The 26,468-nt window shown below is 38.2% G+C and overlaps 2 protein-coding genes across 2 annotated transcripts; one reads left to right on the forward strand and one right to left on the reverse strand.

Moving 5' to 3' along the window:
• LOC119890603 (very-long-chain (3R)-3-hydroxyacyl-CoA dehydratase-like) lies at positions 1–15,648 on the reverse strand. Its single transcript, XM_038701932.1, has 12 exons — positions 15,605–15,648; positions 13,075–13,168; positions 10,781–10,826; positions 10,513–10,586; positions 9,382–9,546; positions 7,884–7,935; positions 7,626–7,736; positions 6,540–6,667; positions 3,984–4,096; positions 3,793–3,899; positions 3,573–3,704; positions 1–1,015 (listed from the first exon to the last, which is right to left on the reverse strand). The coding sequence occupies exons 1-12, from the start codon at positions 15,646–15,648 to the stop codon at positions 939–941; spliced, it is 1,143 nt and encodes a 380-aa protein (XP_038557860.1). The 3' UTR covers positions 1–938.
• On the forward strand, positions 15,529–26,202 carry slc22a18 (solute carrier family 22 member 18). Its single transcript, XM_038701380.1, has 10 exons — positions 15,529–15,884; positions 18,009–18,106; positions 18,323–18,468; positions 19,178–19,310; positions 19,541–19,653; positions 23,281–23,391; positions 24,275–24,375; positions 24,479–24,580; positions 24,993–25,113; positions 25,397–26,202. Exons 1-10 carry the CDS (start codon positions 15,723–15,725, stop codon positions 25,582–25,584), a joined length of 1,275 nt encoding a protein of 424 aa, XP_038557308.1. The 5' UTR covers positions 15,529–15,722; the 3' UTR covers positions 25,585–26,202.
• Positions 26,203–26,468: the final 266 nt, after the last annotated feature.

A 26,468-nucleotide genomic window follows, 5' to 3' on the forward strand; every position in this document is an offset into this window, starting at 1 on the left:
TAGCTTATCAACTTCAGTTTATGTAAAATTTGCAATGCTGTTGACTGATTTTCCAAGAATCCACAAGTTCAAAAGCAACTTGTAGAGTCTTGAAACTAGCTTGAGATGTCAGTCTTTGTGCAGTGGCAAGCGGGAACAATTTTTAGACTCTCGTGGTGTGTTGAGGTACGTTCTGACATTTGAGAATTCAGTCATTTGACAAAAAAAAGTGAGATATCAGACAACCCCAGCAGAAAACATGAGGGAGATGATGACATGATTTCACATGCATGCATTTAAAATAAAGCAGAAAAATCTAAATAGCCAGATTGTGAAGCATACTTGAAGACACCACGTAAGATTTTCAAAGCTGTATTGGCTTTCAGTTGCATTAAAACTCAACAACATAACAGGTTAATAAATGTGTAAATGCATCTGTGATTTGTGGGTTAAAGAGCCATTAAAACATGTTTTCAAGAGCCGTTCTGAGGGTAACTACTACTTTTTGAATCAAATGACTCCTATATTTTCAGAAAGGAAACACTTTGTGTAAATGTGAAAATCAAAAGAAAAAAAAAATGTTATTGCAACAGAACTAATCAGGAATAATAAAAAAAAATAATAATTAGACAGTGACAGCAGACTTGGACAGAAATCTTGATGGACATGTTTAACGGAACAAACAGAGTAACAACTCAAACTCACAGTAGTATAGCTGGATCAACCTTGCCTGTTCAGCAGTGAGATGTCGAGCAGGTACAGTAGGATTTACAGGATTTGGTCTGAATAACGTTCCCAGTTCACCAGTGGAGGAATAAGGTGACCAGTACGCCAACATCAAGTGAGTGTGTGTGTGTAGGAAAGATAAGAAAAGGCAATCAGAGGAAAAGGAAACAGCTGCTTTATCTTTAGGTGGCCGGCAGTTCAGAGGGTGTGTGCAATATCAAGGTGCTGATCAGTTACTGGACTTTCCTTTTCCTCGTGCGGTATCGTCTCCTCCTCTGCTTATACAGGTGTCGGAAATTGATGAAGAGTCCTGAGGAGGAGAGGGAACCACTATCAGTGTAAAGTTGATTGAAAGTTTGAGCAGCCCCCCCCCAATGAGACAAACATGACAAACTAGTCTTTTCGTCACTGCAGACTAACAAACACAGTACTTTGATATAGTTAATTTAATAAAAAACACAAACTTTAGATCACTGCTTGTTTTCCTAAGCTTATCACTGTTTTCCTACATCCCAGGCAGCCATAGCCTTTTATTCTATTCAGTACAGTTTTGAAAATCAGTGTTTTCAGAGCTTGCTTGGGTTCAGTAATCCATCATGACGTCTTCAAATAAGTGTGCACTTAAAAAAAAAGGTTGTCAATGACATTAACAAATACAAGAAAGGCAAGCAACAGTTTTTAGTCTCAGTAAGTTGATTTTCATGATCTAAAGAAATAAAAGTGTATGGAATTTGAAGTTAATAAGGTAAAAACACTGTTATAGAATTTAAGTGCATGTGTCAAAATATGTGGCCAAAACCTTCCTCGTAAGATTTCACTCAATGACATTTCAAAAAATGACTGATAACAAGGGTATTATTATTATTATTATTATTATGGGTTCCTCTGTTTTCACCAAAATATGTAAGATTATCTACTGTAGAATTGCAAAAGGTAATATAACAGGCATCCCATGGGCATAAAGTTCCATCCATCCATCGTCAACCACGTATCCTGCGTACAGGGTAAAGTCCAAGTTAACCTCGACAATTGTTACAAATCAGTGGACAATGTTAATCTGGTGCAGTTTGAATTCTTACATTGAAAACAATGACAACTACCCATTTCTACGACAAAAACCTGAAATAAATCTGATCCTTTGAAAACTAATAAATGTTCCAAGTTATTTAGACAGATGAACACATTTCTTTTTTAATATAAAACATTTCCTCTTAAAAAGTCCCGTTGCACTAATGAGCGGCGTCTTTGACAGCAAATGTTAAACATTGTCAGTTTTAAGTAGAAATAAACGTGACAGATATACGATGTGAATCCCACTGAAAATTAGATAAGAGTCAGCAACAAACCATGAAAACAGAACTGCCAGCAGCTTGAGGGTAATAAAAAGGGTAAGCTGACTTAACATCAGTTTAAGTTGGCTGTTTTTCCAGAGACATGGGGGTGAGTCAGAGAGGACAGCATTGACTGAATGTTTTTGACAATGTTGGAAAAATCTGAAGGCTGTCCTTCATTTTGACAGATTAAGGCTAAAGGCAATCTACCGTTAATCTAACGTTAAGTAATTCACATGGAACACAGGCAGTAACCACACGTAGACCACCTGTAGTAGACCCGTGTCCAGTTGGTGGCAGTGTGCATATGAAATAGCTGCTGTTTAGTAGTCTCGTCTTTGATCTCACATGCATGGCCTGCCTCTCTTGCTGGTGCCATCACATTGGTAGGATATAGTAGGGATGCACGGAAATGAAAATTCTTGGCTGCCAAAACCAAATATAATGAAGAAATTTGCTGAATACCGAACAAGTGCATTCATATTTGTTTCTTCCCGTAAATTAAATAGTCAAATTGTGCTTTTTACTCAGCTTTTCCCACAGGATTTGGAGAGACTATGGTTGGTGGGATTACATGCGTCCATTTACTTTTAATGGACACATGTAATTTGTTTTATACTTTGTGAATATCATCCAATTAATCTTATTTCCATACTGTATAGACGCCTTATTTTGAAAACCGGACACATGTATACTCCTCGCACTAAATTTATCAAGTCTGAGCCAATATGATAAATGTAGTATGTGGTTCTCGTACGGCGTAACATGAAGACTTCACAGCCTCTCTTCAGGTAGGACTCTCATACTGCAACACTTGTCTTTGTAAAGAGAGAAACTGACAGGATAAAGTCGCTAACCTGCCTGTCAGCTCGCTCTGGGCCGTTTCAGTTACCATAAGGACTTGAATACGTGTGCACTCCAAATGTAGGTGCGGCTAGTTTAATCGCCTTGTCAGAAACAAGTGACAGAAAAAAGCGGGTCAGACCCTTTGTTGCCTTTTGAAAGAAGTCAGCCACAGATGGAGTGGATGTGCTAAGAGACAATTCAGCAGAACAGTGTCTGCAAACAGCCATTTTTGCATCTTTCTCTGACACTTTAAAATGCTTCCACACTGACAGGTCATCGTAATTGTTTGGTAAAATTTTAAATCTGTCTTTTGACGTATTAAGCCGAACACAGAAAGAGCCATTTTTGGCTGATTAATTTCAGGGGCCGAACAGTCTGTGCATCCCTAGATCGCTACTTAACCTTGCTATTGCAAAATGTCATGGCAGCTGACTGTTTCTTTAGAAATGCCCACAGACATTTTGCCCACAAGCAAGTAAGACTGATCACGTTTAAAGGCCAGCGGCAGTTAATGATACAGGGAGGCAAGTGGCAGCGAGGAGGTAAAAATCCTTCATCTCTTTGCTCTCCAAGCCCCTAGAAATGCATAATGTGCAAGTTCTGTATGCGATAGTTTTTTTTTTTTTTTTTTTAAATCAGACGCCATTAAATAGGCTGAATGTCTCAGCAGTGTGTTAGTGGATGTCTCACCCAGGAACATGAGGACCAGGTAGAGCTGCAGAGTGTAGGAGAAGCTTAAAGAGTGTCCCAGCACCGCAGGGAGGGGGAGGCTGAACAGACGCGTCTCATCAAAGATGGGCAGGGACTGGATGACAGCCACCGCTGGAAACACAGAACGACACGCCGTCAGCAGAAACTAGCAACAACTGCCACGAACCTTCGTTTATGTATAACAAACTAGTCAACTAACCTTCAGCCACAACGCCCAGCGGGTACAGAGGGATCCAGAGGCTGTATCTCAGCCACGTTAGCAGCTTCCACTCTGTGCTGATGCAGGCCAGCATGTAGAAAGGGTACCTGACGTAGAGAAGAAAAGGCCGATGTTAAAGCAGGCAACAGCACATCTTCACCAGAGGGCAGAGGATGGTGACCGCAGCTAACCTGAAGATCTCGATGGTGCTCCAGAGGTAGAACACGAAGAAGACTACCGACTTGTTCTGCATCTCTTCCAGACTGCCGAAGATAACGAACAGAATGACGTTCCTCCCTGCCACCTGCAACGTCACAGAACACAATAGAAAGAGATCTTAGAGATGTAAAGAGATTAACCACTACTGCTTGCAATCAATGCAGGAGAACAAGAGAAAGTCTCTTTTAATTCCTCCCCCTTGTCAAAACCGGTCTGCAGTTAAACAGACTTTACACAGCTCCTGCTGGAGCCACAAAAGGCTTTTAAGAGTTATGCAATTTTTAATTCACACATGCAGTGATACTCCGAACACTCAAAGACAGACTTTCAAGTGTGAAATTATAAGAACTGTGATCAGTCAATTTGGGGTGTTTATTTTTTCCCCCCCTCACGCTTTCCTGATTTCTGACTGTTGATAGTGAAGACAGCAAGTGGAAGAATAGCTCAGTAATTGTATCCTTTTAACGCCATACATAGTGAGTGACTACGAACATGATTACTTCAGGTCTAATCGGGATGGAACTGTTACAGGTTTAATGATAAACCATGGTAAAATTCCTGACAGTCATTATTACCATACGCATTTTAATTGCCATGATAACTGGGTTTGGTTCCCGCGCTTTGATAAACTCACGGCAAATACTGTCCAGCATCAACCAAAATCAGGCACCGTCTGCCTGAAGCATGCGCAGTATGCAACGTGGGTTTGTTTGGGTCAATTACATCACTGCGGAAGACCCGCTGCAGAGATGTTGTAGTTTTGATTTATAAGAGTGCTGAGAGAAACTTGATTGTATAAAACTGACTTATAGCCAACGAAGGGTGAGCTAATTTTTAGATTTGGCTGCCTGATTTGCTAACAAAACTGTAAACTGAAGTTCTCAGTGTTAGTTACTCTTGTAAAAACACTACACATTGTTCTGCATGTGTCTACAGACTATTTGCCCACTGCACATGATAACATGTTACAGTTTAGTCACAATAACTACATATCTTGTTCATTTAAAATGCGGTAGCTGTCAAATTGGTTGTGAAAGTGTTTGTATTCCTGTAGTTGTGCATGGGTTCATTGCATTACTGTTTACATAGGGTATCTGCTATTATTTTAATGTTTATGCAAACAAAATGTTAATTTTGTTTGTGGTTTTCAGTGTTTGAAATTGATTCTGAGTGTATCAGTACATTTTAACAATACCGTGATAATACTGATAACAGTCATCATTTTGGTCCCTATAACCATGTTATGAAATTTCCATACCGTACATAGTTTATAATATATGCACATGATAATGTACCACACACATATCTAGTGTTGCTGTGAAGCTCAAAGGATGAAATCTGATGCTAATCTGTGTCAGATTTAGTGGCAGCTAGTGGCGAGATTGCAACCAGATTGCACCATAAAAAAAATAAAAAACAAAATTAATTTTTGTTTTTTGGAAGGACTTGACTGGCCTACACAGAGCCCTGATCTCAACCACATGCAACACTTACAAGGGCCCAGTACTCTCAATCAGAATTGCTTGCCATATGGTCAAACAACTTCAGAAAACTAAAAACAGAATTTGAACTTTTCTCAGGTAATTATTTCTTCGCTTTTCATGTTTATAACCAAAGGCAACACTATGAGGTAGGGGCAACCGTCTGAAAATGCGTACTGTAATCCCCATATTTAAAATCATTATTCCATCTGCCACCTCTCGAGTGTAGGATAAACAACAACAAGTTTGTTTCAACTTTTAAATCCCTTCTAAAAAAAAAAAAAAAACACACAACAACAACAACATACTTCTATGTAAATTTCTCTCTACGCATGTCGTTCGGGAGTTTACATTCACTGAAGGATCTTTGCATTTCCTGTCTTTATCTTGTAATACCCTTTACTGCTATTTTTCGGCACATCCTTGTACGTAAAGTTTTGACCTGTTCTTAATAGTATCTCTGTTTACCTCATATATTACCTCTATTTTGATTCTTTATTGCAGCCTCTTTTGGGTTTACTGTTTGTAAAGCACTCTGTAAACATTGTCTTTATACAAGTGACATACAAATAAAGTTATTATGATTATAACAGATCCTACGAAACATAGTTCTTTTCTAGCACAAACAGGCTCTTAGGATGAACTGAACAATGACTGTGAGCCTTATCGCCTAACATCAGTGTTTGACCTCACTAATGCTCTTGTGGATGACTAAGAGCAAATCCCCGCAGACAGGCTCCAAAACCTGGTGGAGAGCCTGAAACCTGAAGAGGCTGTTTTGGCAGCAGATTAATGCTCAAGGTTTTTGAATGGGATATTTAACTATAAATAAATAATGTTCGGGTGTCCACATACATTTGGCCATATAGTCGCTGCTTATACTGTATGTATGTATATGTATGTATGTATGTATGTATGTATGTATATATATATATATATATATGATTATTAATTTCATACTTTAACTATTTACAGTAAATGCACTACTTTTTGATGGCTGTGATGAAATCACAAAGAAATGAGACCTGACCGTCTCCCCTACATTACCTGTATCATAGCAGGAAAAAATCCAGTCTTAACCAGACCCAACAAGGGATTAATGACCTCCATCACCGCCATCATCTGACAGAAATACATCATGTCTGCGGTGGTGTGAAAGGTGTCATAAAACGAATCTGCGGAGGGTGAGAGAAACAAACAGACATAATTAAAAAGCACATTGCATGAGCCACTATCAATAATCCCCATGATTTGCAAAACAAATCCCTGCTGTGTAGTCGTGTTCCTGTTTCTATTCAAATGAGCTCATCTGTGAATAGCTCCTCACAAGCAAACAACACAGACCAGTGTCTCAGTGTTTTCTGGATCTCTCCGTTTGTTTTATTTTACTGCTCAGTGGTGCTAATTGTGTCTCTTCTGTTTTTGTGTTTCACAAACACTCACACGCAAACTGTTGTCCAGTAATTAATTTAGCCCATAAAATTCAAAAGATATTTAGGACAATTGTTTGAGTTTTATTCGCTTTTTATCTTTATTTAGTCCATCCCTCTGCAGTCTGCCAATTCTGCTTTTAGTCGTTCAGCGTCTTTGTTTTCACTTTTTCTGTGAAGTACTGAATAAAGCACCAGAACAATGCAACCAACATTAAGGTGACTAAATATAAACTGATGAATTGCCGCCATATCTCAAGCAGGTTTCTTGTCTGCAAAATATTTTTTATGCCATGATGAAAACAACTGAAAATAGTAGCTACCTGGAAGGTAAGAAATCAGTCCTAAAAACATCCTCTGTATGCATGTTCTTAAAGATGGTCGGCAGTAATGTTATGTGAGAACACACCACAGAAATTAAAAATTAGATTCTGAATGAGAACTGAGTCGTTATTGTGGATCTCGTCTTCGTAGTTTTGGTCTTTTGTTCTCTCAGTTATGTTCAAACAGGTCATAACAGTCAGACAGGTCAAGAAACACGAGCAGTCAAGACGATCTGACAGGTTGTACGTCCCGTAGTTGCTACTTTAATTAACATGACATGTTGTATTCTCTACTTTGGCCAGTCAAAATTATTCATTGCTGGTTTCTTTGCCTTCCTGTGGCCATGAACTTCACTTCAAAAACTGACTTTAAAACAAACCTTGACCAAGAATGAAGAGTCGAACAGTCATGTTGACAAAGATCCAGGAGAATCCCAGAAACTGCACCAGGTTGTACATAAACAAATAGCCTCTCTTCAGGCCGAGGTAGGCTGGGAAAACAGAAGAAAATAATTAAAATGAAGTGATGCTGATGTTGCTAAAGCTCCTCCTACAGGATAGTAAATGTCTTCGACAGCAGTCAGAAACATTTCTGTGAGTTTTTGATGTTTGCAGGTGAAGAGATCAGTCTGACTCACGGTCTTTACGAACTCTTGACTCCACACTTATCCTGTTAATCTTCTCTTCTTCCTGAAAGAAATCACACCACCAAACTTGCTTTACATTATTTTTTATATTTACTGATATCTTCACTTGTTTTAATATTGTGAATATGAATTCTGATCTCTCAGAGCAGTTGACTGACTAATTTGTTATAGTTAGAGGCATAAAAGGTTTTACTCGATGTTTGATCAGGATTCTAAATTCCAAATATATTTTAACAAGTTAAATTTTTCCACGCACATCCAGCATTTCTGAGACCTTCTTTAATGAGAATGATACATGGCTCACATTTTCACAACAACTATAGGCAAGTCCTGGTCGTCCATAGCAGACATCACCTGTGGGGTACCACACGGCTCAATTATTGGCCCCATCCTATTCTCCCTCTATGTGCTTCAACTAGGTCATATAACTTGTAAGCATTACGTTTCTTTTCACAGGTAGGCTGAAGACAGAGTTATTAAGACACAATGATCACAACTGCTTCAATACTCTCAGAGACAATAAATGTTGAATGAAAGCAAAAATGTAATAGTTTTATTTGGACAGCCCAGGAAGAGATCTTTTCCTACATGATCTAGGGGACTTGTCTCATATAAAGTCTGTAGCCAGAAACTTAGGAGTGATATTTGACAGGGACTTTACAATCGAGGAGAAGGTCAAGAGGTTTCTGCAATTCTGCTTCCCTTCAACTTAGAAATGTCACTTTCATTTATCACATGCTGATTTAGAGAAGGTAATTTCTTCTACAGTACTGGAACTCTCCATCTGCCTCAGTCAAAAATCAATTCCACGTCTCCAACTTGTTCATAAGGCTGCAGGTGGAGACCATGTTGCCCCAGACTTAGCATACATAGTAAGATTTATCCTACTGATACTTTAAAGCATAGACAGGTCTAGCCCCTAGATATATATTGCTGACCTTTTAACTTTTTATGAGCCAGAAACGCACCCTTAGATCCTCGGGCAAGTCTTTTTGGTTGTTCCACAGTCCAGATGCAAGACTAAAAGGTGACTGCTCTTACTATATTTTAGGGCGCCTGTACTTTGGAACGGCCTGCTTGAGGAAATTAGGCTAGCAAAATCTTTTAAATCCCTTCTAAAAACTCACTTTTATAAACTGGCTTTCAAGTAAATTCACTCCCTATGCACTGCTGTTAGCGGCTTGGAACGTTTTTGGCACACTTGTATGTAAAGTTTTGATCTGTTTCTAATAGTATCTGTTTGTTGTTGTGTTTTTAGCTATGTCGTTTACCTCCTATATTTCCTTGATTTTATTGTATATTGCTTCTTTTTTGGGTTCACTGTATGTAAAACACTTTATAAAAACATTGTTTCTACGTAAGTGCTTTATTATAAGTTATTATTCTGTAGCCAGGTTTGCATTAGCAGTCAAAATCCTTTTCCATGGCAGACAACATTTTACCCTCTTTTCAGAGTGGATTTATTTTTGTTTGTTTTTCAAGTTCGTACCTTAGCCTGAAGCTCCATCTCGGCATCGGACTCGTCCAGCCAGCGGTCAAAGTCGGGAGCCAAAAACAGAGGCTTCTTCTCCTGCAGTGTCAGCCGATCCCACCAGCGCTCCTCCTGCTTCCTGATCTTGATGTCCACCTGACGCTGGGTGGACTTGTGGTTGATCTGAACACACACAGTATTAGAAAATGTAAGGTTTCTTAACTGAGCAACATATGGCAATGCAATTACATGAGTAGCTGTTTGAACACATTTTATCTGCTACTAATGGTCAATAACCTTGGATGGTTAAAGGACACGTGTGACATATTAATCATCCCAGCGTTTTTCCCCAATCAGTGTTCACTTTGACTTGACGGCAGTGATTTCTAGCTGGTACACTCACTTAATCAGCGCGGTTGTTCATGTATCCCAGTTGTAAAAACAATTGTGGATTCTTCATGTGAACCTCAAGAGAAAATCGTATGAAATGTGCCATTGTGCTCTAAAAGAGGTCTTAATAAGGGATAAAAGAAAGTACAACTACAAAAGCACTAAATATTTCATATATAAATTAACAGATTCAGTAACTGCCCTTCTACCCTCTGGTATTAAATTTTTTTTTCTATTACAATGATGCAAAAGCAATACATTGTAATTAGGGTTGGGTGATATCACGGTAAATAATTTCATTTGATCTCGATAATCATCATGATAAATGTCAAATTATTATTATTTCTTTCACGTTTAAAGGCTGATTTTTGCTCCTAGGTGAAAGTTGAAGAAACCATTGGTTAATTGTGGTTTTAGATTATTTAAACTTTATGGTCAGAATACACACTTTATACCAAACCAAAAAAAAAATCTGAGGGAGAACATTCAAAACAATGATATTTTTCAACAAATATGCATGAGTAAAATCTTCTTTCAGCCCCCTTTCCTCAATATAAATATCTTAATAGAAAATGTAAGTGCTAATTTGTTTGTAATTCAAATTAACAAACATTTATTGAAAATGTATTATATTATTATTATTATTATTGAGGAAGTTATATTGCAATAATCATCATTATTGTTTTATTACCAGCCCTAATTTCAATATAACAATTGATTCCCCCACTAATAAGTAACAGACAAATAAAAGATGAATACCTCTGGTCTAACAGGTTCCAGGAACTCCAAACTGAACTCGTATTCATTATCTCCTTTAGCTCCATGGCCCTGTGCTGTGGAGCAATATTAAGATTATATTATAACATCAGGCGTTACACTGCGTACCCTACAGAATTGCATAATAACTGAACTTCAAGTTTGTGGAATATTTTACATTATATTTCATCACAAAATCATCATTATTCAACCGAGCAACTGCTCTCATCAACATTTTCTCCCTCTTACACGCACTAATGTAAACACCAACCTCTAAACTGAAGCGTGTTGTTTTCTTGCAGGCCGATGTCGAGATTCTGAAAAACACAAAAGGCAGCCATCACAAACAACCCGACGCTGACCCGATAATGGACAAAATTATATTATGCAGTGAGAATTAAAGTCTGGTGATATTCTATGTTTTTCTTTTTTTAAGATAAGAGTGGAGAAACATAATGAGTGCAGATGCTTCCACACAGGTGAACTGCACGGTACACAGGGTGAAAATTAACTCTAGTGAATGTTCAAAGTGTACCAACCACTCAATAGATCACCATTGTTGTTTGGGCTGGTGAGTGAAGTAAGTCTACCAGACATTTGCATATTTTACCAGCAGGTGGTTGGTGCTAATTTTGGACCCTGATGGTACAAACAGTCCGTCAACAATAACACAAACAGTGATATTATAGTAGAGCTGCGGTGCATAAACCCCTCATTACAAAGATGAACGCACAGTTGAGAGTTCAGAGGTGCAAAACCCATCGGCACTGCTCTACAGAGATGTGGAAGAAAGTGACACGGTCAGATGAGTCACTCTTCACCATATTCTCGACATGTGGGCGAGTGCATGTGGCGAACAACAAGAGAACAGTACCCACCTGAATGTTAGACCCCTACAGTAAGGGGGTCCAGGGGTCCAATCTGCTGGCATGGTTTGGGTCTACTTGTCACCGCAAACCTTTACCCTAAGATGAAACATGTCTATCCTGACAATGCTCACGTCCGCAGGGCATGCAGGCTCACTACCCGGTTCCACGAGTATGAAAATGATGTGAATCATATGCTGCGGCCTTCGCAATCACCAGATCTCAACCCAACTGAACAACTATGGGAGATTTTGGAATAACGTGTCAGACAGTGCTCTCCACCACCATCAACAAAACACTAAAAGAGGGATTATCTATTAAAAGCAAGGTGTCCATCCCTCCAGTAGACTTCCAGAGACCTGTGTAATTAATTAAGCTTTTCTGGCGGCATGTCGTGGTCCAACACCATACTAAGACACTTTATGTTGGGCTTACCTATAAATTTGTCCCCCCCATCTGTATATATTATTTACATAGAGAATACTATACGTTTTTGTAGAAACTGGTGTCAATTCCACTTTATGGGCATGTCAGAGGCTGTAAAGTGGTGTTTGTATTAGGAGTTTCTCATATTTAGTCCATCCTTATAGATATAAATGAGCCCAACATGTGTAGCATGACAGGCGTTCTTCTGCCAGCCTGTTTCAATTACCCTTAAGCCATTCTGCTGAACAAGATCCAGAACAACAACAACTAAAAAGCCATGCATCTTTTATAAGACATTTGTCTAACAGATGCAGGAGGAGGAGGCGGAGAATCTATATATTTCATGTTACTAATGCAAACACACAGTCAGCAGAATTACAGAAAATTCAAGTGGTCAGCGATAAGCTCAGTGATGAGGTAAAGAAAAAAGCCCCCACCCAAATTATTCAACTTCAATACCTTTTTCTGATAATAATAATATTTGTTTAGGTAAAATCACAAGTCAAGTTGTCCAGTTGTTAACTGTGGTGTGCAGCTACTAAACAAGGACCAAACTAGAGCTCCCATTGTCAGCGACCCACTACTTTAGACATCACTGAGGCTGTTAATATTGTTTTGTACTGTTAATTTTGACAACACACTTCTTTAAGTTATTTAGACACGTAGATTGCATTTGCTTTGTTTATTTGTAACGTTGGTATTTATCTAGACAATATGTCAGTAACGTTACATGTCTACTATTTGCTTAGTTTCTGGGTCCTGCATACAAGCTTCAGCTCGCTTACCACGGTGTCCCTTTTCACACGTCTGCATTAGCCTATTTCTTATGAGTATAAATTGTAATTTAATTTTTGTGAATAAACTAAACTGTGCTTAAAAAATATGTTAATGTCCATGAACCCGACAGACAATTAAGGTTGTCAATTCACTTTCAACAGTGTTAATTTGGGCTGCAAATAACTTAAATATACACACTTTTCTGAACACGGGATAAATGTGAATTAACAAACCTAAATAATTAGTTTAATTTAACGTTAGTCATATTTTATTATATCTGTACACCTTCATTTAGATGCTAGCAAACACAGTTAGGCTAACTGTTAGCTTAAAACCAGGTTTTCGCTACAGCGAGATAAACATCAGCTAGCTAACGTTACACCCGCAGCATTAAGAAAATAAAGTTTAGAGGCATTTAAAGAGATTATGTGAGCAGGTAACCGACAAGTTGAGGCTGAAAGCAGCCAGTCGTGGTAAATGTTGTGGGATGTCCTACCTTTGCATCGCTCAGTTCCACCCGGAGGTAAATCTCTCCGTGTCGCTGAGCCCAGTAAACATGAGGAGTGAGGTCTGCATGGTCACTCTGGGTTCTGAGATTTATATGCCATAAAGAAGAAAGGGTAATTTACTCTAATTAATGAACCGCAGTCCTCATCTGACACTCTTCCAGCCACACACACACACACACAAACACACACACAAGATGGGAAGGAGGTCCATTGAGGATTTCAAAATAAGAATCCTAAAGAGCTGTTTGGTAGCTTCAAAATAAAAGTCCTCAAACTTTCAGACATGTTTCTATCTTATTTCTTATCCCTCACTGAAAAGTCCTTTCTCAGTGTATGTCACAGGCAGAGGAAGTATACAGACTGTGACTGTAAAAATACTGTTAGTCCTGCTTTGAAAATGTTACCAAAGTACAAGTACGTAAGTATAAATCTGTCTATGACTGTTAGCCTATTATTATATTAGTTTATTATTACTGATGCATTTGTGTAAAAGCAGAATTTTACTGTTGGTTGAGGTGGAGCTATTTATTATAAACTATTTTGCATCAGGCTGCAACTAATGATAATTCAATTATTGATAAATTAATGGTTTGCTTTGTAAAATAATGCAGTCACAATCACCCAAAGTGACACCTTCACAGTCCTAAATGATAACAAATAACTCGTAGAATCACATGTATTATTAATGAAAAATGCTGAATCTATGAAAGTTTAATGCAACAATGCATATTACCAACTCAACTGAGCACCCCCTGCTACAATTATTATTACTAGCCCTATTATTATCATCATTAATATTACAATAATTATCAGTACTAATTTTCATTTTTGTACCACTAATATTTACTATTTCTACTAGTATTTCTGTGTGGATTTTATGTCGGCTGCTCCCCCCTCGCCCTCTCTCCCTCTCATCCCCAACCAGTTGAGGCAGATGGCCGCCCACCCTGAGTCAAGGTTCTGTTCAAGCTTTCTCTGCCTTCTAAAAGATAGTTTTTCCTTGCCTCTGTCGCCAAGTGCTTGCTCGTGGTGGGAATTATTGGGTCTTTGGAAATAATATTACAAAGAGTACGGTCTAGACCTGCTCGGTATGAAAAGTGCAATGAGAAAACTTTTGTTTTTAAAAATGAACTCTTCCAGCAGGAAAAAAACACTTAGTGGACAGAAATAGGACCACCAAATTTAATAAGGACAATCTAGACAATTATTTCTGCTTATAGATTTCTTTACTGTTGTCACATTCTAAGCAAATAATTTATAAAATTACTCCAAACAACCCTTTGGACCTTTATGGATATAAAAAGGTTGCAATTCCACGTCTTTGGTCCAAATGTTATTTAGAAATACTGGAACATATTGTCATTTTTCCACAGTCTCAGCAGGATATACAATCTAGATTCTGCCACAAGAGGGCAGTAAGAGACTGTCTTGTAAAATCTGACCTGGCTTCTTTGCCTTTTAGCAGATACACCCTGTGGTTATTTTATTTCCTATACTCTAACTGCACACTGTGTCACTGTTTCATTAAAGGAAGCTGCTTCTGTCATTCCAAAACTTGCAATAACAGAATCAGATGTGACCCTGCTGAGACGTGTGACTGACTCTGTGTCTGCAATAAAACAAAACGAGAACTGAAAACCAGAACGAGTTTCATCTGCTGTTCATCATGATGAGAATTCTAAGAAAGACATTAGTATTTGTTGACAACCTACAGAAAACTTGACTTATATATAGACATTGTATGTTGTCTGCAAAGAAAATAACTGAATTGAGTATTTTTAATAAAAATATGCCAAACATTTTATGGCTCCAGCTTGTCAAATGTGAGGATTTGCTGCTTTTCCTTTAGATAGTTTAGTAATTTATTTTAATCATGAGGTTTGGACTAAACAAAACAAAAGCACTGTGAAGGTTTCACTTTGGGCTCTTAGGAATTGTGATGGTATTTTGCACTTTTCTTTCTGATTTCTTAAAAAAAAAAGTCGAATAATGGAAACATTAATCAGCAGATTAATCCATAACTCATGAGTTGCAGTCTGATAAAAACTGTTCAAAATGGGCTCCACCTCAACCAACTACAACTGTACAATTCTAATTTAGCATTACTGCATGAGTAATAATAATCAAAGTATTAAATAATACTATAACAGAGGACATTTTACTGCACTTTAAGTACATTTTTCAGATTATACTTAAACATTTTTACCTAAGGAACTGCCAATGCATGTACCTGAGTATTACTACTGTGTGGTACAATACTTTTACTTAAACCTTGACCAACAAAGCAGATTTTGACTTAAATAAACCGACAGGAAAAAGTCAGGGACAGATCCAGTTGTTTAGGAGAACATACTTAAACCAAAACTCCGGTTTTTCCACTTTTGATTATCACCCTTCGTAACTACCGGTAATCACGTTTTCACAAGTAACGTTACTAAGGTAACGCCTCCTTGTCGGTTCCAAAGTGCAACTAACGAGAAGTTCGCTAACGAAAGTGCAGGTCAGAGAATATTTTACCGGACAACTTGCACCTCGCAGTTTGATTCCCCTGCCTGTTCCATATCTGCGGTTCGGTAACAGAACATTAACATTAATGTGACCAAAACGTTTGGTGAGTTTTCTGCAAAAAAACAAAATGAGTCGAAGAGGAGAAACAACCGAGGAAACCTCCAGAGCTTCACTTTCCTCCCAGACTAACGCTGAAGACCAACCAAAGAGGATGAAAATCATTTACATCGTCTACCTCATCGCTGCTTTGGATATCACGTGGATGTTTTTACAGTTTTCTGTAACTCCTGTAAGTATTTATGTTGCTTAAAAGCAGGAAGGCGAGATTTCCGTGCTGCTGTGAATGTGAAAACATTTCCGGAAGCGCGCATTGTGGGAAATGTATTTAATCACTGTTGTTACTGTGAGGGCAGATGTAGAATTTATTGTGGGTGTTAAGAGTGATCATGTGTGTTATTTGACACGCAAAAATGCTACCATTACCTGCATACATTTACATCACTGCAGCACCCTCACATCCAAGATGTGGTGCATGAAGTTAGATCTGCGTTACAAAATGCACTAAAATTTTAGCAGCAAAATGCAGTTAATGTACTTTATCATAGGTAAAAGTGCTCCTTATTGCAGTCACATTAATGCATTTCATTGTTGAATATGTTATAATCAGTGTTTTAGGAAGTATGAAGATCCTTTACTTAAGTAAAAGTACTAATATGTATAAACACACAGAGTAAAGTCCTACATTGTGTCACGAAAATGTACTTCACACATTAAAAGTACTCATGCAGTAAAAAGTCCCCTGTACAGTTGTTTTATTATATATTTTATCATTAGGTTATTATTCCTCGTGCATTAATGTAAAGCAGGATTTTTCTGTTGTTGTTGAGCTGAAGCTCATTTTGAACTGTGAATTATTTTCATTATGGATTAATCTGCTCATTATTTTCTCCATTAATCGATTGATTGATTGGTTTGCAAAAATTCTAAAAATAGTAAAAAAAATTAATCAGAGAACGTACATAGTTACAATCCACCATTGATAATCGATTATTACTTTATAGATGCTTTTCTCAAAACTGATGCATGAATATGTGTATATGTGGAGATTTTACATTACATTAGAGCTGAAATGATTAAGTGATTAATCAGTTTGACAAAAAAAGCAAAAATGCCAAAAATTTCTGGCCCCAGCTTCACAAATGTATTTGCTGGTTTCTCTTTGATGGGATTTGAACTTTTGGACAAAACAAGCAATTTGGAAATCATTTTCACATATTTTTTCCTTCTTTTTATATTAAATTTTGAAAATAATAATAATACCAATAATAATAATAATCGTTAGTTACAGCCCTACTTTACATACTAAACACAGTAAGCATGTCAACTCAGGTCAGTTATATACTGAATAGTCATAAATCACAAATTGCATCAAAAGGGTTTTTCAATCTCTACAGCATTTGACACCCTCTGTCTTTAGACCCTTGATCATCACATCGCAAATCATAAACAACACAGCAAAATGCTGTCTGTGCAACACGTCAACACTTTAGGTTTATCAACTCAAACTCAGAGTGGACTGGATTTTTAGTGTCATTAACAAACAAAATGACTAAGTAACTGTGTAGTTTAGTATTAGTTGCACAAGTAGCACAGAGTATTTAATTAAATGTACTTGGTTACTTTCCCCAACTTTTTAATAGCAAGTCATTTAAAAGAGGGATACAATGGGCTACAGTAGGCCAGACAGTTGTCTACTCATCTACATTGATCCATTAAGTGTATGGAAATAATAAAATAAGGTATTTTGAAAGTGACTGAAAATAATGGCCAAATACTGGTGAATGGGAATAGAGCTGAAAACAACAAGTTGATTAATCAATTTTTTGATAATCAATTTACAGTTTCAGTTTTTGTACTGTGTTAGATTCAAGACATCAGAAGACATCGCCTTGAGCTTTGTGAAATGAGAAATACACAGTTAGCTCTTGCTGCTACAGTGAACATAGAGCCTGATAGGTTGCTTAATATACTTTGAACAGCTTCTTTGGACTCTGACCTCAAAGTAAAACATGGAGTCACACATTATGGAAAATTCTTTTCTGCTGCCAAATGCCTCCACCACTGCCCCTGCCTTTCTTAAATAAGGCTAAAAGTCACATTCACCAAAGACAAACTGATAATGTCCTGTTTGTGTCATGTCGCAGCTACAGGTACGGATCTTCCATCCCACATGACATCACATGAATGTAGCATAATATACATGATAGCCAGTAAAATCACCCAAATAAAGTCGCAGTTTGGATTTGTTAACAAATAGAGGTGGTTTTCTGAGTGTCACATGCATGGATTTCACTGTACAGATGTTAACATGAATGTGTGAATTTAAGTGTGTAATTTATTTGTGTCTCTATAGTATTTGGCAAGGAAACTTGGCTTCAACACCTTGTGGTTTGGTTATTTGCAAACTATGGTAGGTGTAATCCAGCTGGTTGGGGGGCCAATGTTTGGAAGGTAAGTATAAGGCAATGTTGACAACACAAAAAAGTTTCTGTAAGAGCTACTTTTATCAACGTTTTTTACCCACTACTACATTTGAAGTAAGGTAACTTGTAATCACTGACCTATTACTGTACATTTAGAAATTAACATTCCCTTCAGAATATTAGCGTCTTGCACTGCTTTTGTCTGGCAGAAAACTTTTGTTTCTGGGTTTTGTTTCGTCGGCAGGTTTGGAGATATCTTCGGAGCACGAGCGGCCTTGTCTCTGGCATGTTCTGCAACAGTTGTTTTCTTTCTGCTGCTGGCCATAGCAGACCATCCTGCCATGCTGTTTGTCCACAAACTCCCCACAGTCTTCATGCATGTCCTGCCTGGTGAGCACCATTCATCTACAATCCTCCTCACTCAGTTTGATATCTTTAACTTAAAACCTAGATTATTATTTGGTGTAGATCAATCATTCATTGGATTTTATTCAATGTTTTACCCTTTCTTCCTTTGCAGGCTTTGTGGCTAAACCATTGCCAATTTATTTAATTAAAAGAGTATAATTTTTTACTCAAAATCTCATGTTATATTTTTCCCTATCTGTGTGTCCCTACTATTAATATATAAAATACAGAAGAATTTACTGTGATTAGTGGAATTGTGTGGAACCAAGAGGCCATGCTTGGAAATAACGGAAAATAAACAAAAAGTATATATTTTTTGGAATGTAATACTGTTCGTAGGAAAATATTTATTGGGATTTGTTATCAATAGGTAATCAGTCATAAGGAAACTGTACACAGAATTGTTTAATGCTGTTATATCCATAACTATGGTGACACTCTCCTCTGCTATTGAGAAATGTTCAATAGCTTTTTATCTTGATCACTTTAGAAAATTCGATACTCACATTTACATTACTTCAGTCAATGATATTTAAACTGCCTTTAAACTGATATTTAAACCTTGAAATATTTAAGATAGTTAAAAGTTTCAGCTTAGTTAAAACTATTCTCATTTATCCTAATTTTATTTTTTTACTATCCTATAAAATAGTGTCTCGCTTTGAATCTTTCATCCCTCTCTTGCCTGCAGCATCTCAGATGGTCGTTGCAGACCTTTCAGAACCTGAAAAACGGGCAGATGCTTTATCCAAACTAGGCCTGTGTTTTGGCATCGGTATGATAGCTGGCTCCACGTTGGGCGGCCATCTTAACACACGTTATGGGTGAGTGTCACTGTATGTGTGTTGTTGTGTGTTTGTTTTGGGTGTTGGAGACTGATCCGAGGTCAGAGTTTAGTCCTACAGATAATAGACTTATAAATGTAGACTTTTAAATGTTCACATGGTATTTATGCATGTGTAGAATTGTCACATTTCTATACTATATCTATAGTACACCTAATATGTCCAAAATATTCGTCCATCTGACACTGTTTTTACTTTGTATTTCCCAGGGAGACATTTACTGCTTGTTTTGGTGCTGTGGGGAGTGCCTTCAGTTTACTGTTGGTTTTAAAGTTCATCCCGAAAACTACCAAAGCTCAAGCTCCAACAACCAACACAGACAGTAAGATACACTTCTGTTATGTTCTCAGCTGTTTGGGAATCTGAATGAAATGCTGAAATGGTCAGGCTTTATGGCACACTGGCATTAGAAAGTAGCGCTGAGCCGGTGTATTGAATCAGTGCGTTTCCCATAAAAAGTCCAACTTAAATCACATTCGGTCAGCAGTGTCAATGTTTTTAAACATTTATTTTGTATTATTATTAAAATAAAGAAATAGAGCTCTCCAGGAAAAGTCTTTTTCTAGGTAGTTCGCAGGTGTTAGGCAAAGCACCGGCAAGGGAACGAGTAAATTTGCTCTCTGTCTTGCAGCCTTTTATTTCACAAAGGTCTCGCCAATGTCCGGGAGCCTCATGCTCAATCACTCTCTCTTCCTCACTTCCTCCGAAAATGTCTTCTTCAGTCGCTTCACAGCCTAAGCTAATGCGGTAGTGCCTTAAACCTGCATTCTTTTTAATGGCCAACAAGGGCCGACTCCACCGGTTGCAAAAAGAAATCCGATTGTATTGTAGTCAATGACAAATTTAACCTACTTCTCACCTAATTTATTACCCCAGTAAACACTTTCCTAATGAGTTTATGGTCTCAATCGTTAGTTTCAAGCGTTCTTCAACAAAGCATGACGTTCATTTAGAAAAGTATGGTCCCATTTAGAGGAAAATAGACCAGGAAGTGGGGTTTGCTTTAGGGCGTTGCTACCATTCTGGTCACCTAAAATGTCTTGGTTAGAAGAGACTTGAAGAGGCCGGCTGTTAATTATTTCCTGTAAGTACATTTTGTCTTAAGCCTGTTTTTTTCCAGCCGAAATTAGCATACTAATTAATATCACAGATAACATGAATTACAAAAGAACGTGATAGCCACCGGCCAAAATGAGAAAACAGTAGTCCAACAAACCAATGGGTTACGTCATGGTAGCTACGTCTATTTCTGAAATACAGTCTATTCTTCTGCACAAGAAAGAACAGAATGTCCGTCTCAGCTGCAGAACGCATGTATGCTTCATTGCATCACATACTGTTGGAATGTCATGTGATTCTTTTTCAACCCTATAGCAAGGTGACAAAAGAGACTGTTTAAAACTCTACATTTCAAATCATACTGAGACCCGGTGTTCAGAAAATGACATTTAATTCTGATGACAAGCTTTTGTGTAAAGCAGGCCCCATGTTAACTTATCATCATTATGTCTCGTCACCAATCCTTCCCGATGCTGAGCGGGAATATCTCTGCATGGAGAAAACCCCCAAGGCCCTCCAGAAGGAAAATGAGGCCTTCAAGAAGGAAAGTGAGATCCACAAGAAGAAAGGTGCGTTTTTGACGAGTGATGCTGAGCAGTTCAAAGCAGAGCGGCAAAGAGTCCCAAAGGTGATCAGAAACAGAGACCACCAGAGGAACCAACTGATGCACTGCAAAAATGAATTGTCGGTGTTGGGTAAGAAGATCGGGATCCAGGAAATGGACCTGAGGCGGGGGCACAAGCAGAATGAGGCCCTCAAAGAGGAACTGCAGTCAATGAGGAAGGAGCTGCAGTCAGTAAAGCAGGCTGCTGTCAAACAGAGGACCGAGCAGCAAAACCTGAAGGAACAACTGGACCAGGTGGTTAAAGAGAGGGACGGCCTGAATGACAAGTGGCAGCGCTGCAAAAATGAATGCTCAGAGTTGCAATTAAAGTTCAAAAGGTGTCGCACTGTTGGGGATCTAGTAGGGAAAAATAAACTACTTATCCAACAAAAACCTTCCACGCCACTCATCAGAAAGTCCAGCCAAGTGCTGCCTCTCCCGAGTACTGAGTCCTTACAGAATGAGCTGCTCACCCAGAACGAAGAGCTGAGGAAAACACAGAAGCTGTGCGAGGAGCTAAAGCAAAGTCTGACACAAATGGCAGTGTATGTCCAGCAGTGCAGGGTGACGGTCAGAGACCAGAAAGAAAGGCTCAAGGCAGTAACAGCAGAGAGGAACATGTACAAAAGTGAGATGGAAAAATTGGCGATGGAATTAACAGACATCAAAATGATGCACCGCAGTGAGAAACAGTGGAACAAGGCGACCAGGAGGACAAAAAAAGTCAAGCTGTCATCTGGAGACAAATCAAGCCAGTCTGACCTTCCACGTCAGACAGGAAACAAATTAAAGTTGTCCCATCTCTCACCAATATCCAGTAAAGTCCAGGCGCAGTCCGAAATAAGGATTGTAGGGACAAAATTGCCTTTCTCCTGATAGAGCTGCGGCTGGTTCTTTGCTGTCCATTGAGACATTAATTAGACAAATAAACAGACTTTACTTAATACTGATCTAATTCTTGTGATTTTATCAGTGTGACAGGGTAGACATGACGTTTATGGTTTAAATGACATTTTTTAAAATCCCCTTAAAATTATGAACCTTTGTTTGTAAGATAATGTAATGTAATAAGTATTTTATTAATAGCCTAAATGCTTTTTAACATTTTACTGCTAATTAAAATGCTACTAACACACAGCAGTTCATTTCGGTTATGTGTTTTTTTTGTTAAAACTAGTCTAATATTTGCTATAGATAGTTTTTTTGTTAATCTGATGTGTTACATTGGTTTTAAAGTAGTTTGATGGCTTGCACAAGGGGAAAAGTTATGGTAAATCAAAAACTTCAATTCAGTTCAGTTTTATTTATATAGCGCCAAATCACAACAACAGTTATCTCAGAGCGCTTTTCATAAAAGAGCAGGTCTAGACCGTACTCTGTGATGAAAATTTACAGAAGCCCAACAATTCCCACCAAGAGCAGCACTAGGCGACAGAGGCAAGGAAAAACTTCCTTTTAAGAGGCAGAAACCTCGAGCAGAACCATGGTTCAGGGTGGGCGGCCATCTGCCTCGACCGGTTGGGGGTGAAGGAGGGAGAGAGAAAGAGAGAGAGAGAGGGAGAGAGAGAGAGGGGGATGTAAGGAGAGAGAGAGGGGAGGGAGGCAGCCTACACAATATACACTCAGAGGTACAGACAGTAAAGGTGATGTTGCTATAGACTAAATGAAAAATGGTACAGATATTTATAGTAGTGTTAATGATAATAATCGTAATGTTAATGATTATAATAACAATAGGACTAGTAACAATAGTTGTTGCAGCAGAGGGTGTCGAGCAGGAACACGGGGGCAGCAGGTGACCCGCAACCACAGATCCAGACTCCACAGCTCCAGAGCCAGAAACACCTGCAGGAAGTGATAGGAGGAGAGAGGAGAGGGACGAGAAAGCACAAGACTACCAGAAAGGGGAGAAGCTGTGTTAGTAACATGCAATAATGGGATGAGGTTGCATACAGAGGGAGAGAAAGTAGAGGAGAGAGGAGCTCAGTGCATCATGGGAAATCCCCCGGCAGTGTAGGCCTAAAGCAGCATAACTAAGGGATGGTTCAGGACTCACCTGAGCCAGCCCTAACTATAAGCTTTATCAAAGAGGAAAGTCTTAAGCCTACTCTTAAATGTGGAGATTAGATTTTTACTTGTGCCTGTGCCTCTACCTTTTTACAATTCACAAATTTCTCTTGCTGTGGTTGTTTTATTGGGCCTGTTAGAGACATTACTAATAATCTGGCAGGTATTGTCCGTGCAATTGTACATCTGTTTTATTCTTTCTCTTTGAATTTGCTCCAGATGCGAACAGAAGCAGGTCAATATTCAACGTGGGAGAAATCACAAGACTGATGAAGTTTCAGGGTGTGGCGCCGACTTTTCTTGTGAAGATAGTTGCGGGTTTGCCATCAGGTAAGAGTTCATGTCAGAAGATGTTAAAGAATTTACTACTACAGTTGTGCTTGTCATCCCATTTTTTTTCACATAAATCAACAAACTGTGTTGATATCTATTTTTACTGTGCAGCAGTAAATGACGCTGCGTGAACTATGTTTATGTTGTATTCTGTACATACTGTATTTATATCCCCATAATTTCTCTATTGCACAATATAGGTAATCTGCAATCAGTGCTGCGGTTTATAAAAGCTTGGTATGTAATGTGTGTGGTGATTTACTGGAATGAAAATATATATTCCACTGCACAATTTAATATTTAAGACCTGTGTATGGTTGTTGAAGGTCACTTGTATAGATCTGGGTTCAATGGAGTTACATTTAAAGGTGGAGTAAGCGATTCTAATCCAATACACACTCCTGACGGTCAGCTAGCTAGTCTGTTCTGTGTGTGGGCTAAAAAAGATCTGGAGTTTGTTCTGTACGTGGGAAACAAGAAAAATGGCCCGCACCCTGCCACACAACATTATTCTAGGTGTCTGTGAAAGGTTCTCAGTCATTCAGGTCATAGTTATCCAAAGGTCAAGTGCAAGTCAAGGGCAACTGGACTTGGACTTGAAGATACTAGATGACGTTTCGTCCCTCATCCGAGAGACTTCTTCAGTTCTGACTGACTGGTAGGGAGCACTAACGAACCAGCGGTGTCGATGATCCTGGCAAAACGATCCCACAGAAGTTAAATTGCTGAGTTTCCCTACTTGTCAGTCAGAACTGAAGAAGTCTCTTGGTGTTGGGTTTCTCCAGGATGGCTTACTCCTCCCTTAAACATCTGTGGACATTTTACGTGAGCACAAAAACTCTGTAAATCAGACAGAAGATTTGCTCTTCTCTTTCCAAAGGCATATTTCAAGTTATGTTCTCCATCATTGCGTTGGACTTCTTCAAGCTGGAACCTGAGCAAAATGGCTATCTGATGGCTTATTTTGGCATAGTCCAAATGGTAAGTGTTACACAGATTGAAATACAAGACGAGTTGACTGTGATTTTAGTGCTTCATGTCAGATTGTGAGAGAGGGGTCATTAAAACCCAGATGTGTGTTCAGGTTATTCAAGGAGGAGTGATCGGTCGGCTTACAGCGACATACTCTGAGAACTCGCTGCTGCTTCTGTCCATCGGAGTTTCTTCTTTGGTGGGACTGGCTCAGGTACATATTTACATAAGTACTGTACAGGATAATTTTTCAGGATCGCTAAAAAACAGCTTTTTTTCTGCCTGATGAAAGACTTTCTTTTTTCTCTCTGTCCGTTGGTATTTGTTTCTATTCCTAATCCCTTTATTTCTAGATAAGCGGATGAAGATGAATGGATGGATGGATGGATGGATTGGTGGATCATTCATTTTTCAATTCTCATTCTCAAATCAAATAAAATTTTCTTGCATATCTCCTTTTCATAGCAATATAAATATTTTTTTAAAATCTTTTCACATCTACAAGAATTCTTTCTTTAGGCTAAAGTAATAAAAGTAAATTACCAAACAAATACAATTACCGTAATTACCACAAAATGAAAATAATCCTTAGATACGTTTATTTGGATATTTCTTTCTTTCTGCAGGCTTACATGCAGAATGTGTTCCAGTTCTGCCTCATCGTCCTGCCGATGATGTTTTCTCTCAGTGTGTTTAATGTCATCACAGACAGCATGCTCACCAAAAGCGTACCGTCCTCTGACACAGGTGAAGTCATCCTGCTTTTTTGCTCGTACAGCACACATTCTGAAAGTCAGCAATTTTACAAAGCTACATTTGATCGCTTGATGTGTTCGATGAATGCCTCTGATTGCAGCTACTCTAAACGAAAGGAGGCAAAAAGGATAACCTTACAAAACCAAATACCTTATGTCAGATAATGAGAAATAACTAAGGCCAAATAAATATTATGATCAATATAATATTATAATAAAAATTCAAGGTATTTGAATCCAGTTGTTTATTGAACCCACTTTTCTCTTGTACACAGGCACAATGATGGGACTGTGTTCATCTGTCCAATCTCTGCTTCGCACAGTCGGACCGACTGCTGGCGGCTTCCTGTATATGAACTACGGCATTTCCTCTATAGGTTTAATCCAGTTTGTTGTAAATATTGCTGTGTTCGTGCACCTGCTGCAGCGTCGCCTCAAAAAGACAGCTGAGCAAAAGCAATGAAAATGTTAGCCTTGGAAAAGTTTCTCTCCATCTCCAGTTTTTTGAAAAACTAATAGAGGGGATGTAAATCAGTGTTTGTCATTTCTACATATTTTTTAAAGAACTCTGCTGCAGCCGTTTACATGATGAGATAAGGTCAAGTCTATCAGTTCATCTGTCATGGTGGTGGTGGTGGTGGTATGGACTCAACCACTAGATGGCAGCGTATGCTTCTTTACCTGATGATAATATTTTCCAGGGTTCCTCCCTTCATATTCACATTAAGGTTACATTTTAAAATCAGTTTGATGAGATTTTATTACACCAATAAATCGTTAAAAAAGATTCAATATTGGACCAATCAACATCACTCATAACTGAACAGAACAAATTATATAAGAAAAAAATGTAAGTACTTGTGAAGATTTATTTTCTTATTTGTCATTGTTTTTCATTAAATGTTTTCAATTTTTGTTTTTTGTACATTCATTAATTTAACACAGCAGTAGTTCCCTTTGCCTTAAAAAGCTGCTGCTTAGATGAGAGAGAAGAGAATAAATCTGTGGCAGAAACACATAATATATCTGTAATTAAAATAGTCATACAGTATATAAATATAATAAATATTCAGCCACTTCAGTATAATGATGACAGTGCAATCCTTTAAAAAGCCAATTGGTTGTGCAACTTTATTCCTCTAATAAAGCTGGAGTTGCACTGCAGTTATGCAGCTGAGGAGCGATGTTTATCATGCTTTTGCTCCTTTTAAGCAGCAGTTCGGTTTTAATGAGAGTTGCAGAGATTGTTTTCCCTTAAATGAGATGGGACGTAGTGAATAAAAAAGACTGTAACGAAGCTGTATTTCTGCATATAACGTCCTGCAGATAGAAAACACACTCTGCTTC

The sequence above is a fragment of the Micropterus salmoides genome, unplaced genomic scaffold (assembly GCF_014851395.1).
Source record: "Micropterus salmoides isolate LMB-PRFRI ecotype aquatic unplaced genomic scaffold, ASM1485139v1 Ms_hic_scaffold_6, whole genome shotgun sequence".
In the NCBI taxonomy this organism is placed as follows: domain Eukaryota; kingdom Metazoa; phylum Chordata; class Actinopteri; order Centrarchiformes; family Centrarchidae; genus Micropterus; species Micropterus salmoides.